The sequence below is a fragment of the Peromyscus californicus genome, unplaced genomic scaffold (genome assembly GCF_007827085.1).
Source record: "Peromyscus californicus insignis strain IS unplaced genomic scaffold, ASM782708v3 Scaffold_11__1_contigs__length_118956290, whole genome shotgun sequence".
Taxonomy (NCBI): domain Eukaryota; kingdom Metazoa; phylum Chordata; class Mammalia; order Rodentia; family Cricetidae; genus Peromyscus; species Peromyscus californicus.
In genome coordinates, this window is record NW_026294402.1 from 26,448,715 (window position 1) to 26,468,556 (window position 19,842).

Below are 19,842 nucleotides of genomic sequence, written 5' to 3' on the forward strand. Positions count from 1 at the left end.
TCCTGGAAACCTGACTGGGAGCTTAGATGGTTAAGACAGACACAGTAATGTAAAGCTGGAATCAGGTGAGTTGTGTGATCAGATGGAGACATGTCAGCAGCGGGATGCACAGTGCATTCATAATATAGCATGGTTGAGAAGGCAGGTTAGTTCATCTCTGTAGGGGAACAGTCAGAGAGGGGAGGTGCAGCATGGGAGAGGGGACAAGGAAACACAGTACATACTTTTTGCAATGTACTGCTTAGCAAAAAGTCAACCGTTTGTCAATATTCCTGCTTACACCAGGGGAAGACCTTATCATCTGAGGCATTGGAGGCCTTTACTTGGCCATGCTCCTATCATGAATATTCATTTACTCAGGAGTATGCTCCCTCTCCAAAGACATGAGCCTGTTGTAGTCTAGCTACTAGGGTTGCTAAAGCAGCATAATCTTTTAATCCACTTTAGTTAGTTTTGTTTTTGTTTTTGAGACAGGGTCTAGCTATGTAACCGTTTCTCAGTCCTGCTCAACCTCATGAGTACTGGGATTATAGGCATGTACCCAGGAGTTCAAGGCCAGATTTAGCAATAAACAAGACCCAATATTTAAAATAAAATTGAAGGGGCTGGAGAGTTGGCTCAGTAGTTAAGAGCACTTGTTCTTAAAGAAGACCCAGGTTTAATTCCTAGTACCCACATGGCAGTGCAGGGCAGTCTATATATACCTCCAGGGGATTTAACACCCTCTTCAGGCCTCTGTGGGCACCAGGAATGCACTTGGTGTACTTATATACATGTAAGCAAAACACTCATACACATAAAATAAAAGAATCTAAAAAAGTTTGTTTTGTTTTGTTTTTTGAGACAGGGTTTCTCTGTGTGGTAGACTTGGCTGTCCTGGAACTCACTCTGTAGACCAGGCTGGCCGCACTCAAGAGATCCACCTGCCTCTGCCTCTGTGTGCCACCACCAAATGGCAAAAAAAAAAAAGTTTTTAAAAAACTTTATTGTAGTTTTCGTTTACACTTGCAGGTTGAAAAGTATTTCTCTGAGACAGTCGGAATATACTAATGTGCTAATGTTTGGCATCTTCATAATCACTTTTTCATTACTTGGTTTTCAAGCAACAGTAAGTACTACAAATAAGAGAGCTTTGAATATTCTAGCGCAGGCTGTGGCTGTAGCTCAGAGATGTGACTAGTGTTCTTTGGTGTTGGACTTGATCCCTAGCACTTCAAAAGTTACAATCATTATTCTAGTCCAACAATAACTTTTCAATCTTTTGTTTTGTTGTTTCAGTCAATATTAGCAACCTTTAATTTATTTTTAGTTTTACCAAGGATCAAAAGTAGGACCTTTCCTTTGAAAGAGACTCTGTGCCACTGAGCTAAATCTCTAGCCTCTTTTGTTGTTGTTTAAATACCATTTTGTTACAGGACTTGCCTGACTTTGCAACAGTTTTGACAATTTTAAATTAAAAGACAGTATTATAACAAGCCCCAACTTTTCACCAGAGGAACTGCTTTCTTTCTGTATAGAAACAATTTGACACTTTTAGGAGAGTTGACTGTGAGTTCTAGAAAGAAAAGATTTCTATTCTATTAACAATTGTCCTAGGACTGGGAAGGTAGCTCAGTGGTAGAATGTTTGCCCTAATATCCAGGAGGCCCTGGGTTCTACTCCCAAGATTAGACACCCATCCCACCCCCGTGCAAGGAAGAGGACAGTTGTTTCTTTAGAGACAGGTATTTTATTATTGACAATTACAAGTCACTGGAAAGAGACTCGTGTATTAGTTATGTTAAAATACCATGACCAAAAGCAACTTAAGGAAGAGTTTTATAGCCGGGTGGTGGCAGCACACGCCTTTAATCCTAGCACTTGGGAGGCAGAGATAGGCAGATATCTGTGAGTTCAAGGCCAGCCTGGTCTACAGAGTGATTTCCGGGACAGCCAAGGCTGTTACAAAGAAATCCTGTCTTGAAAAACAAACAAAAAAACAAAACAAACAAAAAAAACAAAGAAGAGTTTTATTTTAGCTTTGGTTTCAGGAGGAAGAGTCCATTATATATGGTAGGGAATTCATGGAAGGAAGTAGTAGGCATGGTGGTTGGAGCAGGAAACTGAGAGATGGCATCTGAGAAGCAGAGGGAGCAAACAGAAGGTGGAGTGAGGCTCTGAACTCTTTCTCCTGGGATGGACTTCATCCAGCAATGCTCCCTAAACTTCCCAAATGACTCCACCAGCGTGGGGCCAGGTGTTCAAATACATGAGCCTGTGGGGGACTTTTTTATTCAGACCACCACAACGTGTAATATGGAAAGCAGCTTCTTCAGGGGTGGGTAGGTAGGGGTTTGTGTGTGTGTGTGTGTGTGTGTGTGTGTGTGTGTGTCTCTCCAAGCTCCAATAATCCTCCTGTCTCTCCCTCCACTCTCCCAAACTTTAGGGTTATAGGTACTTGCAAAGACACCCATTTCCCCCCAACTTCCACCGTGGCTGCTAGGGATCTAAACTCAGGTAAGATCCAAACTCACGGAATCAACTTCCCAGCTCTTAGGTTCTAGTTTTAACTCTTGAATTTTGTACAAAGCTGTGGATTGTAGAAACCAAATTATCTGAGGTCCACTTCCAATTCTGTTAAGTTACTAATTTAGCTAAGCTGTCTGGATTTTAGCACAAGTATCTGGCAACTGATGTTTAACTAAACTCTTTTCTGAACTACTTTTTTCATGTCTCAAATTCAAATTCCTTCATTCTGTTTGTGTTATGAAAAAAATTGTTTTTTAGTATTTTTATGTAGCTTTCTTGTATGAGCACATGTGCATGCCATGGTACATGTATAGAGGTCAGAAGCCAAACTTGGTATTGGTTCTTGCCCTCTACCTTGTTTGAGGCAGGGTATCTGTGCATTCCAGGCTTGCTGGCCCACAAGCTTCCCATCTTACCATATGAGTGCTGACATTACATGCACCACCCTGCTTACTTTTTTTTTTTTTTTTTAACGTGGTTCCAGGGATGCAAACTTAGGTCATCTGATTGTGTAGCAAGTACTTTTATCCATTGAGCCACCGCACTGGCCCAAGTAGTTTTTGTTTGTTTTTCTAAGAGGGGTGAAATAGTGCCTCTTTTCAATTTTGCCATCTTTATCTTCTTAACCTTAAAAAGAATGTTTAAGCCATAAATACTAATAGCTATGTAGTACATGAAAATGTTCCAGTTCCAGTGTCACATTGACTGGGCATATAGTTAATCTAGATCGGCGGTTCTTAACCCATGGGTCACAACCCCTTTTGGGGATCAAAATGACCCTTTCACGGGGATCACATATCAGATAATTACATCACGATTCATAACAGTAGCAAAATTACAGTTATGAAGTAGCAAAAAAAATAATTTTATGGTTGGGGTTACCAAAATGTGAGGAAGGGTCGAGCATTAGGAAGGTTGAGAATCACTGATCTAGAGGCACTTAGACTATTACTATTACCAAAGTAGAATGTTTCTCTGTAGTTGCCTGTATCTACAGATTAGTGATCTCCAGAGCAGCTATTTGAAGTCCTGTTTTTGATCAGTTTAGTCAAAGTCCTCAAATGAGTAACTCGTGTCATCTGTTAATCAGTTGTGAGTAAATTAGAGCTTAAAGAATTAGGTTTCATCCCAGCACTAGGGAGGCAGAGACAGACGGATCTCTGTGAGTTCGAGGCCAGCTTGGTCTACAGAGTGAGTTCTAAGACACCCAGAACTACACAGAGAGACTCTATCTCAAAACAAAAGGGGGGGGGGGTCCTACCTTAATTTGTTTAAAGAACCATTATTAATGTATAGTATCATTAATAGCTGTGGCAGTTATCAGTTATTGGCATGTTTGTGATTATTAGAATTCTAGGTTTTGGTGTGTGCTTATTATTATTTTGCACTTCATGGGATTCAATTCAGGGTCATGCACATGTTAGGGAAGCACTGTGTGTACCAGTTGGGCTATATTCCAGCTCTTGCTATGTTGATCAACTTGTCTCTGATTTCCGAGTACTAGAACTAAAAGCATATGTCACCATGGCTAGCCTGAATTTTAAAAAAGTTAATTTTATGTTTTATGTGTGTTTTGCCTGCCTGTGTATGCTTGTGCACCAAATTTATGTCTGGTGCTCATGAAGACCGGAAAAGGATGTTGGATCCCATGTGGGTGCTGGGAATCAAACCCAAATCCTCTGCAAGAGCAACAAATGCTCTTAACCTGTGAGCCATCTCTCCATCTTCCAGCTTTTTTGTTTGTTTGTTGAGACAGGGTTTCTCTGTGTAACCTTAACTGTCCTAGAACTCACTCTATAGACCAGGCTGGCCTCAAACTCCCAGAGATCTACCTGCCTCTGCCTCCTGAGAGCTGGCATTAAGGGCACGTGCCACCACCACCCAGTACATTAGTAATTTTTTTTTTTTGGTTTTTCGAGACAGGGTTTCTCTGTGTAGCTTTGCGCCTTTCCTGGGACTCACTTGGTAGCCCAGGCTGGCCTTGAACTTACAGAGATCAGAGCCACCCGAGTGCTGGGATTAAAGGCGTGCACCACCACCGCCCGGCACATTAGTAATTTTTTAAAGGAGGAAGGTTATGATAATTGTTCATCCATTGTATATTACCTATAGGCATCTAAGATAGTGAAAGGAATTCCAGTAATATCACATCGTGTAAATTATATGAATTCCAATATTAAATTTGTGAATTTTTAGTTATACATGTGTTTGTCTTTGTGATGTCTGTGGAGTAAAGAACAAGAAAGAAAGATTTCTTATTGTCATAACTGTTTTTTAAAATTAGGTTGAATATAAATTATATAAAAAGGACAATTTTGTGATGTTGAGATGGCTGCACTTACTACACAAGTCTGACAACTTTAGTGCCATCTCTGGAACCCATGTAAACATAGCCAGAGAGAACTGACTCTACAGAGTTGCCCTCTTACCTCTGTAAGCATGCCTTTCTGAACCTAACATGCACACATAGGATAATACATTGTTTTAAGGAAAAAATTTGGTGCCAGATGTGGTAGCACATGCCTTTAATTCCAGCACTGGCGAGGGGGTGTGAGAAAATGAGAATTTAAGTACTTCCTTACACTTTGTAAAATACATTGGGTAGAACCATGTTAAAAATCTATGGTGATGTTTACTTTGGTACTCTGAAAAAATTTTTTTTTCTCTTTTTTTGTTTTTCTAGTCAGGGTTTTTCTGTATAGCCCTGGCTGTCCTGGAACTAGCTAGCTCTGTAGACCAGGTTGGCCTTGAACTCACAGAGACCTGCCTGTCTCTCTCACCTGAGTGCTGGGATTAAAGGCCTGTGCCATCACTACCTGGCCCTGAAGTTTTAAAAGTAGATAAAAATGCTTCCACTTATGCCAAGTATGGGGGAGCACACCTTAATCTCAGCACTCAGAGGGCAGAGGCAGGCAGATAGATCATTGAGTTCCAGGGTGGGGGTGGGGGTGGGGGCTTGCTACTTTTATAACAATGTGAAGATACTTAAGTCACTGAGCTGTACATTTAAAACGTATTGTCAGAATGACATTTGTTATGCTATCAGCATGATTTTTAAAAGCTGCTTTGCCCATGGAAGTGTATCACATACTTGAAAATCAGTCAGTCGTACGTGTCATGGCTAAAATAATGAAAATACAGATGAGACTGGTAACTTGCGAAAGAAAATGTGAACCAGTTATAATAGCCACTGTTCTGAAAATGTAGTGAAATGTTAGGACTTGATGTTTGGGTGGACTTCAGTCAAGTATATTAGAAGGCTATAGGAATGCAAGGTCATTCAAAACACCTTCCTAAAGAGTTGGAATTTGAGCAGATTTCATTAATGGGTAAAACAAATGTGATACATTCACACAGTGTTGTAATATTACTAAGTATTGGAGAGCAGAGAACTGTAGTGTGGCTCAGTCATGAGAACATTATGCAAGTGACCACTTAAACCTTGAATTGTAAACTGAGACAAACTAGGAAAGTGTCTCCTAGGAGCCAAGGGAGGGACGACTGAAGAGTTGTTGTTTAGTGGGTACTGAGTTCCAGGTTGAAATGGTGAAAATGATTTTGGAGGTGGATAGTGATTATTGTCTTCTAGAAGTGCAAATGTTCTTATGCCACTGAAGTGTAGACCTATCTTAAGGTAAATTTTATGGATGAGCCATATCTCCAGCCCCAAGGGAAAGTGTTCTTTTTTTAATTACTTCTTCAATCATATTGCTTTTTACTGGTCTTTTGAATTTGTCTTTCTCATCTTGGGTGCATGAGTCCATCCATTTCTTTTAGATTTTCCAGTTGTTTGTAATGTAAGTTTTTAAGTTCTTGTGCTTTTTTTAAATTTTACTTGGAATCCATTGTATTGCCTCCCTTTTCACCTCTTAATTGTAAGTAGAGTCTTCTCTTTTAGTTAGCTATAGGTTTTTGGATCTTGCTAACTTTCTTAAATTTATTTATTTTTGTTTTTCAGACAGGGTCTCTACATAACTCTGGCTGTCCTGGAGCTCACAATGTAGACCAGTCTGGCCTTGAACTCAGATAGATCTGGCTGCCTCTGTGAGTGCTGGAATTAAAGGCATTCGCCACCACCGCCTGGCCACCACTGCCTGGCTTTTAGTCTTCACTTTCTTTTGGTTGATTTGGCTATGGGTTTTTGGATCTTGTTAATCTTTTTGAAGAACCATTTCTTTGATTAATTTATTTATATTTTCTTATTTCAATTTCATTAATTACTGACCTGATCTTTATTTGGGTTTCTATTCTTTTTTTTTTTTAATTATTTACTTGTTTATATTTTTGTATGCATGCTCTGCATGTATACCTGCATGCGAGAAGAGAGCATCCGATCCTATATAAATGGTTGTAAATGGTTGTAAGCCACCATGTGGTTGCTGGGAATTGAATTCGGGACCTCTAGAAGAGTAGCTAGTGCTCTTAACCACTAAGCCATCTCTCCAGCTCTGGGTTTCTGTTATTCCTGTTTTTACAAGGCTCTTAGAGCACTAAATTATTTATTTAAAGTCACTCTGCGTTTTAAAAATATTTTATGCTGGGACAGGAGGAGCACACATTTGTCATGTGTGTATGCCCAAGAACAGTATATGGATGGAATTGGTGCTCCTCTCCCACCTTTTTTGTGGGTTCTGGAGACCAGATTCAGTTATCAGACTTGGCAGCAAGTGCTTTACTTACTGACCTATCTCTTTACCCATGAACCATTTCATTAGACACCTCTGGGTTTTGTGGATTTTTTAAAATGTAGTCACTTATAGTGTGAATTTCCTTCTGTAGTACAGTTTTCATGGTATCCTAAAGGTACTGGTTTTCATTTTCATTCACTTCTAAGCATTTCAAATAAACCTTCTCCTCAAACTGTGAGCCAAAATAAATCCTCTCTTAAGTTGCTTCTTGTTAGGCATTCTGTACAGCAAGGAAAAATAACTAGTACAGAACATTGGTACCAAGAAAAGTGTGGATGTTATGTTATACACCTGACCATGTGGTTCTTAGGTGCTTAGAACTGGTTTGCAGGAAGGATGTGGAAGAGTTTGGAATTTGGTACTAGAAAATTGCTAGTTAATGGGCTATTCTGGTTGGAACTTGGGAAAATAGAATACTAAGAGAAACATAAGGTGTGGACACCCATCTCATGAAGTTTCAAAAGGGAATAAGGATTCTATTGGGAAGTGGGCTAGGTGCCATTCAGGTTACATTAGTGCATGAGAGGGGCAGAGGGGGTGTGGTGAGATCAGTCTTTGTTGTAACTGTGACCTGAAAATTTTAGTGAGGCTGAATTTTAAAGTAATGAATATGTTTGGAGAAAATCTCAGTGCAAGGGTAGCATTAAGAGTGTGTGGCGTGGGTACTTGCTCACTGCTCTTACTCAGGTCAAAAGAGAGGGGAAAAGGCAAAAAGGTATGAATTGTGCAGTTTGCCATGAAAAGGAGCCATGTGCAAGTTTAAAGTTGCAGGCGAGGGGGATGCTACAAAAGAAGCCCTAACTGTACCACACGCAGGCACCAACACCCCCCCCCACACACACACAGGTACACATACACACAAATAAAAGTAACTGTAACTGTTAACTGAATTAGCCCCCTTAAAGAGAAACTTCTGCTCTGCACCGGGAGAGTAGGACAAGTGCCCTGAGGATAGTAAGATCCCATCCAAAGGCTCCAACTTATGAAAATGCACATTTGCTATGAAAGGAGAGAACCTGAAGTGAGAATGCAGCTGAAGGTGTTCCTGCCCCAAACAGCTGCCTAGGAAACTAAACTAGCAGCCCTAAAGCTGTGATCCAAGGGGCCAGACTCCATCCCAAACTAGCAGCAGAGATTGGAGCATCCATGTGGTACTGATTTTTGCAGTCATGAAAGATCCAAGAGTGAGTGAGTCGTGGAAACATGCTTCAGGGAGCTGCTGAGGCTCAGTATGGCAGGGTCAGAGTCCTTGAAAGGATCCCTACATCAAGGTGTGAAGGTGAGTGAAACCTAAGTTACAGTGGCGCCTCCAGTATATTAAAGATGTCAGAACTGTGGGATATCTAAACAGAAGAAGAAAAGGAAAAAGCCTGCAACTACGTCATAGACCTGGGCTAAGAGAGAGGCTGCAAGTGTGCTGCAGGCAGCAGGGCTGCGGGACTGGACTACCCAAGCTCTTTGGAGCCTAGAGGAGTCCACAAATTTCAGATGCCAAACATGGGCTCCAGGATAGGATATTGCGCCCCCCCCCCCCCAGCTTCGATCTTGTTTTAACTCGATCTTACCTTACTACACTCCTATTCCTCCCTTTTGGAATAGGAGTGTTTACTCTGTGCCATTGTATGGTGGACCTGTGGAACTTTTTCTTAATGTCATAGGGGCTCACAGTTAAGAGATTGCCTTGAGTCTCAGAAGAGTTTTGAATGTTAGTTAGTTAGTTAGTTAGTTAGTTAGTTAGTTAGTTAGTTAGTTAGTTTTAACATTGTTGGGACTAGTATAAACTATGGGAACTTTTGGAGTTAAGAGTCAATGCATTTTGCACATAGCCTAAGGCTATGGGAGTCATAGTTGGAATATTGCAGTTCTTCATTCCTGTTTAGTCACAGTAATGAGAAAAGTAATTGATGTGATCCGTTTGACCTATGGTTTCATTTAACTCAGAGGTTTCTCTTTATATTTTGTCAGGATGACATACGTGTTGATGAGAATGAGGTATTGAAGTCACCCACTAGTGTTATATTGGGAACAATTTGTCTTTACACCTAGTGTTTATGAAATTGGGTGCACCAGTATTCAGTGTATACATGTTTAGAATTGTAATGTCCTCTTGGTGGATTGTTCACTTTATCCTATCATTGTGTTTATTTTATAGTATTTGCTTTCCTATTCATACTCTACACTATTGTTCTGACATGGTCTATTCTTCGCTGCAGTTTCCTGCTTATGTTTACTTTTCTCTTCTGTGTGAAAAATTCAAGTATCTGTCTTAGTGGTCACAAACTTGGAAAGTTTCTCCTTCAGTTATGACAGGTAGTTTTACTCGGTGTATAGTCTGCAATCTGCATTCTTTCTTTTCCTTCCCTCCCTCCCTCCTTCCTTCCTTCCTTGTTTTGCTTTCCTTCCTTCCTTCCTTCCTTCCTTCCTTCCTTCCTTCCTTCCTTCCTTCCTTCCTTCCTTGTTTTGCTTTCCTTCCTTCCTTCCTTCCTTGTTTTGCTTTCCTTCCTTCCTTCCTTCCTTCCTTCCTTCCTTCCTTCCTTCCTTCCTTCCTTCCTTGTTTTGCTTTCCTTCGAAACAGGGTTTTTCTGGCCGTCCTGGAACTTGCTCTGTAGACCAGACTGGCTAGCCTGCCTCTGCCTCCCCAGTGCTGGGATTAAAGGTGTGAGCCACCACACCTGGTTTTCTTTCAGAGTTTGAAATACATCACATCATTCCACGCCCTCCTGGCTTTTCAAATTTTTGTTGAGAAATCTGTTACTTTGGTGGGCTTGCCTTTGTGTGTGACTTGTTTCTCTTGGTATATTTTTTTGTTATGATTATTTAGTGGGTTAAGTATAATGTGAGGGGAGGGTATTTAAAATTTTTTTGAATTGTGTGTATGTTTTTGTGTCTGTGTGGGAGTATGTATGTATGATTGCAATTTCCTGTGGAGGCCAGAGGATAGTGTTGGATCCCTTGGAGCTGGAGTTACAGATGGTTGGGAGCTGCCTAATGGAGTACTGGAAATCAAACTAGGGTCCTCTGTAAGGACAGTCTGTCCCCTTAACTGCTAAGCCACCTTTCTAGCCCCAAGGAGAGATTGGTTTTGTTTCCCCTGATCATCTCTAGTGTTCTAATTGCCTCCTGGTTTTTGTTTGTTTGTTTGTTTGCCTTTTTAAGGGCATGCTTTGCCCTAATTTTGGGAACTTTTCTGCTATGACTTTTGTTGAAATGTTTTCAGTACCTTCAGACTGAAAATCTTCTTTATGATTGTTGGATTTGGTTTTTAATATCCCATGTATCTTGAAAACATCGTACTTTTGAGCCATGCATGGTGGCACACAGCTTTAATCCCAGCACTCCAGAGGCAGGCAGATCTGAGTTCTAGGCCAGTATGGTCTACAGAGAAAGTTCCAGGACAGTGATGGTTATGTGGAGAAACCCTGACTCAAAAATCAAAAAGAAAATATCGATGTTCATACTTTCTCCCTAATCTCTGTCTTGTTTTCATGTGTCTATTCCTCCACCTGTCTTCAGGCTCTAGTGTTCGGGCCTAGCCTTGATCTTGGTCTGTTGGTGGCACTGTCCGAGGAGCTCTTGATTTTACTTGATGTGTTTTCCATGTCAGTATTTTCTTTTTTTTTAAATTGAATTTGTCTTTCATATCTTATATTGGCTTTCTTATTTCATTTAGGTGTTTGTTTTCTTTGAATTTCTTCAAAGATTTACTTGTCCTTCTTTGACTTCTTTGAATATAATTATATTTTGTTGTTATTCTTTGGGATTTCATCTATCACTCTCACTGGATGCCAGTGACATGGATTAGTAACTTTGGGGGCGTTTCATGGCTTTAGTTTTTCTCGTTCTTCATATTCCTGTTACGATTATTTCATTGATTGGAATTTGTATTAGCTGTATCCATTCTGTTGAAATGTTCAAGTGGGGCTAGATTGTAGAAGAGTTGAGATACATGGTTCAGAAGTTATAGCCCTAGTCCAAGAGCCCAGGGTGCTTGGTCTTTCATGTATATCTCTCCCAGTGTAGAATTTTAAATGCAGAAACAAGCACAGCTCCTGACTTCCTGTTACGCAATTCCTGTACCAGCCAGGGAACAACCATAGTGCCCCCTTCCCCTGCCCTTAAAAAAAAAAAAAAAAAAAAAAAAAACAGTTGGAAGGTAGGTAAAGGAACAAGGATAAGGATAGTATGATGTATACTAGGACTTCGGTCACTAAGAGTCAGTAGAAGAAAGAAGGGTGAATGTGGGGATAGGGATAAGTATTAAATCAACTTTGAAAAAAATCAAAGTAGTGGGGAAAAAGCTTGGAGAGGAACCTGAAGATGCTGTTAGGTTCTACAGATTTTAGAGATTGTTAAAGCTATGGAAGTTTTTGGTTCAGAAATATAAAGATGAATAGGTTAGAAATGAGAATGTATATGAGTTGTGCATAGGAAGAATAGAGAGTACCCAACTGTAGACTGGACAAAACAATCCTAAAACCTATCCAAACAATTTTAAACTAAAGCAGGATTATTATGAGATGTGCAAGAGTGAAGTTTATTTTTTTAAAAAGACAAATAAAAGAATAATAAACCAAGAGACAAAGTATAATAATAGATTAAAATTTTTTACATTATTATGGAAGGCATTCACTTCGCAATTCCAGTTCAAACTCATAAAACCAGATTTGGGATGTGTACTGCACCCAGGGAGTTGAGACCAGTTAAGCTTGCAGGTGCATTTCTGGCACAGCTGTACTGAGTTGAGTGTGAGATTATTTCCTCCTTGGTACTGTCTGGGTGGTGCAGTCAGGGGCAGGCATGAGCAGGAGCCTTGTCAGAGTAACTCACTTGAGTCCCAGTTGCCATACCAGGGCAACTGTGTAGAACCCAGGGTCCCCACCAGCTCTTGGTTCTGCTGCAGCTCTGCCCTTGAATGTGCTATATAGAAAGCTGCTGTTAAGTCCTTGTCTGGGGGTTCTCAGGGACTTTTATCAATCTCCACACTTGGCTCCAGCGTCACAACATCAATAGATGTTGAGCCCTTGCTCATGCAGCTGACTCTCCAGGTTTGCTATGTGTAAGGAGAAGCACTACTCCAGCAGTTTCTGCTGCCCTCCTTGGAGCCTCTTGGTTCAGTCAAATTCTGATTCACAAGTCATTTCTGCCAGCAGTCCATGGAGATCTCACCTGGACTAATAAGTTAATTGACAAATACAGTCTGTTACAGGAATAAAAATTGTTATGTTTTATCTTGACTGTTTCTTTCATTGAGTCTTATTGGTGGGACTGCCAGTCCACCATTTTACCCATAAATTCTCTGCTTAAATTCATTTTAGTCCAGACTATTGCTCTGGATATTGGTAGGGATCTATCACTGAGAGTGAGAATTTGAGCCTTTGTATGAAAAACAGTGATCATGTCAATGGCTGTTGTTTGACTCTGGAAGATGATGCTAATAGTTACCCAGTCCAAAAGATTTGTTATGAGACTTTTTTTTAAATTTTACACTTTTGAAAAAAATACTTATTTTTATTTTATGTCTGTGTTTTTGCTTGCATTTTATGTATGTGTACCATATATCTGCCTGATGCCCAAGGAAGCCAGAAGACGACATTGAACTGTAGTTACAGATAGTTGTCAGATACAGTGTGGGTTCAGGGAACTGAACCTGGGTCCTCTCTAAGAATGACAAGTGCTTTTAATTGCTGATCCATTTCTCTAGCCTAGGATGAGTCTTGTAGACAGAGAAATTCAACAGTCTGTAACTAGAGTATTTTTGTGTAGTCCATGCCATTATGCCTTTTTGGTTGGTTTTGTAGTAGAGTGGAGTAAGTTATGATAACAAAGAGTGCAGAATTCCTAGAGTGAATAAAAGAAGTTGAGGCCAGATGGTAGAGATAGAGTCATATTGTGAGCAAAAGAAATGATTACCATCCAGCTGGAAATACAGAGGCTCTCACACACTGACCCAGGAGAGGAACAAGAAAAGCCAAAATGAAGGGTTGTTTGAATTTTAAACATCATAGTCACAGCAGTTTTTATTATTTTGTTATTTTGTGTGTATGGGCGCTATTGCCTGCATATACGTGTGCGCGCTAAATTCATGCAGAAGGCCAGAAAAGGGCAACATCAGATCCCCTGGGACTGGAATTACTAAAATTATGAACTGTTGTGTGGGTGCTGGGGACTAAACCCAGGTCCTCTGGAAGAGCAGCCAGTGCTTGTAATAGCTGAGCCATCACTCCAGCTCACACAGCAGATTTTAAATACAAGGTTACATTTCTTGAAGGTGTAATTAATCTTAGAAATCCCCCTGATGATATTTATTCCAGGCTAGAGTTAGGGCATTCTCAATAACCTGAGCACTGGGCAAACTACCGAGGTATTTAGAGTAATACCCAGGCAGAACACAGAGCCAAATGCAGAGTTAAAAGCCCCAGAGGTCAGAGAGCAGTAGCTAAGAGCTGAGACCAAGACCAACTTCTTACCACCCGCTGCCGTCCTTCCCCTGAAAAAAGAGACCTACTTCCTGTGTGTCTTTTTATTGACTTTCTATTCTGCCTTCTCATTGGTTGTAAACCCAACCACATGGCCTCCTCATCACTGCCTGTCTATACAGACCTCCAGGTCTCTATGGTTGGTATTGAGATTAAAGGCATGTGTCTCCATGATGGCTGTATCCTTGAACACACAGAGATCTGCCTGTCATGTGATCGAGATTAAGGGCGTGTCTTACCAATGCCAGACTTCTGCTAAATGGCTTGCTATTCGCTCTGACCCCCAGGCACGTTTATCTATTAACATACAAATAAAATCACATTTCAGCACAAATAAAATTATCACCATACAGGCCACATGTAGATTTGTTGGTATAGTGTGAAAAGTTAGCTTGAGTTGAGCTTGATCTGAGATGGGAATCCTGAAAGTCTAGACTGCAGTGAGAGTGGTTAAGAATAACCCTGCCCTTGATTGAAAAGGTTGTTCTTGAAAGTCCTTTAAGAGGAAGGATACAGTCTCCAGGCCTGATTTCAATAAGATATAGGGTGAGATATGAGAAAAGTGCCAGGAAATGTTGACCAGCATGCTCCCCGATTAGGCTTCTAAGAATCAAGCTGTAAAGACTGAGCTGGTCGTTTCCTAAGATAGCGTTTGGTAGGGATCCAGTGTTGAGGAGAAAAGGCCTATGGTGGGATAACTTGAAAGGGCTTCAGCATAAAGGTGCTTGTTTTCTTTGTTTCTTTTCCTGTTGTGATGACAAACTACTATTGCAAAAGCAACCTAAGGGACAAAGGGTTTACTCTGGCTAACAGCCCCAAAAGGTGTCAATAACATTGAATAAACCACTTATATTGTTTGTATTTAGATACGAGTGAAATCTCTTTGCCAATCCTATCCAGGTAAGTTTCCCCTCAATTGAGTGGGTAAGGAAGAGGTAGGTTAGCCTCAGATGTCCTTGAGGACTGACAGGCCTACAGATAGAGCAGTTTTTACTGAATTAAATTTATAATTTAATTACTGATTTGAGAAGTAGATAAAGGGAATATGGAGAGGGTGAAGAGGCTTGCACCTCCGTATTATGTAGTCTGAGAGATGTTCCCTTTGTTGATGGAAGGATTTTTTTTCCTTGTAAGGAAAGCCAGAACCATTTTTGTTAGCTTCTTCCTCTATTGGCTCCTCCTCTTCCTTTTAGTCATACTCAGGAATGATGGAGGTAATGAATAGCCAGGGCTTCAGTGGCTGGAAAGGGTAAAAGAGTATCTTTCCTTGCTTTTTGTATCCATTCTGATACTTTCTAAAGCTTAAGTGTTGGTGTCCTATGCGGTAGATAACTGCAGCCTGGCTGGAGTTCGGGCAGCCCCAGTTAAAAGTCCTCTTCTAGATTGCTGCATGTGAATGCAGGGCGTGGAAGATCCTTTAGGAGTCAGTATAGATGTTAAGTCTTTGGCCTTTTTCCAGGATGAGAGCTCTGGTAAAGGCAGTAAGTTATGTCTTACGGGCAGATGTTGTTTGGGGGTATGTATATACTTATAAAAACTAAAAACCCATACCCCCACACAACATGTATGAGATTATCTATAACCACAGTCAGTATTCATAATCAAAAAATAGGAACAGGCGGAAGACAGAACTCAGTGGCACAGTACTTGTGTAAGCATGAGGATCTGAGTTCAGCTCCCCAACACTCATAAAATGTTGGGCATGGAGTTATGTACCTGTGATCCCAGAGCTGGGGACACAAGACGGGAAGATTCCAGGGGGCTCATTGTAGTCTTGGGTCCTTTTAGGATTGGAAGAGACTACTACTGTTCAACTACTGGATTTCTCTGTTTGTTACTATCTGAAACATGTATTTGATTAGCTTCAGAGATCTGATATGGGTTCTGTTTTCCCTGTTTTACTGCTGCAGAAATTAAGTACAAAGGTTAAACTTCATATCACTGTATACATGATGACATAATCAAGATGACAATCCAGTATTCTGGTCCCATTCTATGTTTTTAAGCACTCCACTCTTGGCTTTTATATACTGTTGGAAAATAATGGCATATTTCTTCATCTTGGCTGTTCTTTATATCAGACTCATGTCCTTTAGAGCATTCCCAAGTATAATAGGCCTGAGATAGAGAAAACATGCCTCTGCTTTTAAAGTTGGGCCATTAAGAGTGATTGATTACTTTTATTGGGATTGTGTGGTTGAGGGCAGTCACTATTTTTTTCCTTTCAGGAAAGAGAAAAGAGTTGAATGGGGTTTGGAACTCAGAACCCAATGATTATTGGCAAAACTCCTTTTCTAATTTCTAGCTCTTTGATGGAGTTTTGCCAAAGAGTTTTGATGAAGATGGAGGTAACACCAGGCTGAAAAAGGTTTCCACTCCCTCTCCTTGTCAGGTAGCCTTGTACTTTCTTGGAAGGCTGGTACAGTGTCTGGACTTCCACCCAAATCAAGTTTGAAGTGGTCTCATTTTATCATTCTGTTGCACATTTTCCAACTGATGCTTAATTTCTTGTTTTTTAATACCCGTGTTCATATAGATGGTCCCTAGTTCATGAGTGTCATTTGCTCTGAGGCATGCTTCTGCTCTCAGCCACATGATGGGAATCAAAGTAATCACTCTTGTGTGTTTACTGACATACAGCCAGTGAACAACACAGGTATGCAACTTCCTGTTTGTATAAGAGAAAATTTGTCAAATCCATTGTTATGTCTTTGTGAGTACTTTGGGTTTTTTTGTGTGTTTATTTAAGTTTGGAGTTTGGGTGTTTGTCTTTTGTTTTGTTGTTTTGAGTTTTTTGAGACAGAATATGTATGCCTGCTTGACCTGAAACTAACCATGTAGGTCAGGTTGACCTTGAACTTGTGGTTATTTTTCTAATGTACTGCCTCCAAAATGCTAAGATTATAGGCATGCATTAATATGTCTGCCTGTGGTTACTTGTATTTAGGAAGAATATGTGATTTTGTTGTTGTCTTTAATAATCTTACTTGACTTTCTTCTCCTTGGAGGACTGAGCAACACTTTTATCCATATAACAGAATAAGTGTTCCTGGAGCAGGAACACTTTTGAATTTGGTCAAGGTCATTATTTCTATGGTATCAGCTCTCTCACCTTATTTTTTTTTTAAGATTTTATTTATGTATGTATTTATTATGTATCCAGGGTTATGCCTGCATATATATATGCCTGCATGCCAAAAGAGGGCACCAGATCTCATTATAGAATAGAGCCATCATTTGGTTGTTGGGAATTGAACTCGGGACCTCTGGAAGAGCAGCCAGTGCTCTTAACCTCTAAACCATCTCTCCTGCCTTCTCTTACCTTCTTAAGATTCATTTCATGTTATCCTTCATTATGATGTCAAGTAGGAAACAGTTTTGTCTCCTGTCATTAGATTATTCAGACTTTTTAAAAATCTTGAAATCTTTTCTTTCTTTTTCCCTTCTCCCTTTCTCCTATACATTTATCTGAATAAAACATTTGACAGAAAGCTGGGTGGTGGCGGTGGCGTCACACGCCTTTAATCTCAGTACTCAAGAGGCAGAGGCAGGTGGATCTCTGTGAGTTTGAGGCCAGCCTGATCTACAGAGTGAGTTCCAGGATAGCCAAGGCTACACAGAGAAACCTTGTCTTGAGACAGAATCATTTATAATGCTTACCTGATATTATTTACTGCATGTTCACATTTAGAAGCAGGGATAATTATATACCTACTGACCAAGGTGTCTTTAACAGTCAAAAGATTATCATGTGTTAAATATTTACAACAGTTTCTAGCACATAAAAGCACTCTATAATTGTCATTTAGAATGCTGCTCATTAACAATAATTTATAAACCACTGGTTGATGGTTTAGAGAATATATTTTTATTTGTGCATTCATTTTATTTATTTGACACAGGTCTTACCCTATAGCCCAAGCTGGGCTCAAACTTACTGTGTAGCACAGGTTGGCCTTGTGGCAGTCTCCTTACTAGGATTTTTAGGAATTGGACACCACAACAGACCAGAAAATACATTTTAATACATTCCATACCTGAAGTTTTTCTATTTCACAGTCTTATTTTAGACTTTTTTTGGTTTTTCGAGACAGGGTTTCTCTGTGTAGCTTTGCGCCTCTCCTGGAACTCACTTGGTAGCCCAGGCTGGCCTCGAACTCACAGAGATCCGCCTGCCTCTGCCTCCCGAGTGCTGGGATTAAAGGCGTGCGCCACCACCGCCCGGCTTATTTTAGACTTTTTATTTGGTATAGTGGCTACATGAAAATGGTATAAATAGTCCATTTCATCTGTTAAGCTGTCATTTGATGTTTTGTTTCTGTATTTTTTTTTTTCTTTAGGACATTTCTGACTTATTGCGTCCTTGAAGAGCATCAGTAGAAGAGGAAAAAAAGAAAGATGGGTGTGAAAACATTTACTCACAGTTCTTCTTCCCATAGCCAGGAAATGCTGGGAAAACTAAATATGTTACGAAATGATGGACATTTTTGTGATATCACTATTCGTGTCCAGGACAAAATCTTCCGGGCTCATAAGGTAGTACTAGCAGCTTGCAGTGATTTCTTTCGAACAAAACTTGTTGGCCAAGCAGAGGATGAGAACAAAAATGTGTTGGATCTGCATCATGTTACAGTGACTGGCTTTATACCTCTATTAGAATACGCTTACACAGCCACTCTGTCAATTAACACAGAAAATATTATTGATGTTCTCGCTGCAGCAAGCTACATGCAAATGTTTAGTGTTGCTAGTACCTGCTCAGAGTTTATGAAATCAAGTATTTTGTGGAATACACCTAATAGCCAGCCAGAAAAGGGTCTAGATGCTGGACAAGAAAATAGTTCTAACTGCAATTTTACTTCTCGAGATGGAAGTATTTCTCCAGTGTCTTCAGAGTGCAGTGTTGTGGAAAGGACCATTCCTGTCTGCCGAGAATCCCGGAGAAAACGCAAAAGCTACATTGTTATGTCCCCTGAGAGTCCTGTAAAATGTAGCACACAAACAAGTTCACCCCAGGTATTGAATTCTTCAGCTTCCTATGCAGAAAATAGAAATCAGCCAGTTGACTCTTCTTTAGCTTTTCCATGGACTTTCCCTTTTGGAATTGATCGAAGGATTCCACCTGAGAAAGCGAAGCAGGCAGAAAACACCCGGACTTTAGAATTGCCTGGCCCATCTGAGGCAGGTAGAAGAATGGCTGACTATGTGACTTGTGAGAGCACAAAAACTACCTTGCCTCTAGGTACAGAAGAGGATGTGCAAGTCAAAGTAGAGAGATTAAGTGATGAGGAAGTCCATGAGGAAGTGTCCCAGCCTGTCAGTGCGTCTCAGAGCTCACTGAGTGATCAGCAGACAGTGCCAGGAAGTGAACCAGTTCAAGAGGACCTTCTGATTAGTCCACAGTCTTCCTCTATAGGTATAAATGCTTCCTATGTTTTTCATGATTTTTATAGTCAGTTAAACATTTTTAGGTTTTTATTTTCTGTGCTCAGTCTTATTTAAAAAAAAAAACATGAAGGGGATGTGTTAAAATATGATAATTGAATTTAATTATTTGTTTGTTTGTTTGCTTGTTTTTGGTCCAGGTCTCAATATATAGCCCTGGCTGGCCTGGAACTCACAGAGATCTATCTGCCTCTGCTTGCAAAGTGCTAGGATTAAAGGCATGAGCCACCATGATTAAAGGCTGATGATTGAATTTTTAAAATTATTATTAGCATTATATGTTTTGTGTATGTGTTTAACAAGTTACACATTGAGGAAGAGCAAAGGTCAATGGGGGATATAAGGGACAACAGCAGAGATAAAAATTGTGAATTTCCATTTATTTAAAGAGACAGTCTTGCTTTGTAGTCCAGGTTGGCCTCGAACTGCTGATCCTCTTGCCTCAGACTCCTGGGTGCTGAGATAACAGGTATATACCACCAGACCCTGCCATGAATTACTTTCACTATGAAAGAAAACGGGTTTTGAAAATCTAGTTAAGAATCCAGACACAGTGATGCAGGCGCTAAGGAAGCACAGGCAGGAGGGTAGTAGCTCACAGCCGTCCTCAGCTGCATGATTAAGACCTGGCTAGGAGAGACCCTGTGTACCATGGGGATCCACTCCTTGTTTTGTTCTTATTAAAATGGGTAAGGGCATTTGCTGCCACATCTGAGGACCTAACC

At 40.3% G+C, this 19,842-nt stretch overlaps 1 protein-coding gene across 8 annotated transcripts in view; it reads left to right on the top strand.

The window, feature by feature from the left end:
• Zbtb44 (zinc finger and BTB domain containing 44) overlaps positions 1-19,842 on the top strand; it is a 62,189-nt gene that overhangs the window by 15,349 nt on the left and 26,998 nt on the right. For 4 of the 8 annotated variants that reach the window (XM_052755647.1, XM_052755657.1, XM_052755630.1 and 1 more), the window contains exon 2: positions 18,013-19,088. The exons of 3 other annotated variants lie outside the window; for them this stretch is intronic. In XM_052755647.1, the coding sequence (XP_052611607.1) occupies positions 18,071-19,088 (1,018 nt within the window). In that variant the 5' untranslated portion in view covers positions 18,013-18,070. Of the gene's footprint in view, positions 1-16,208; positions 16,329-18,012; positions 19,089-19,842 lie in introns of all 8 variants that reach the window. One more of the 8 variants, XM_052755637.1, reaches the window with a different exon arrangement.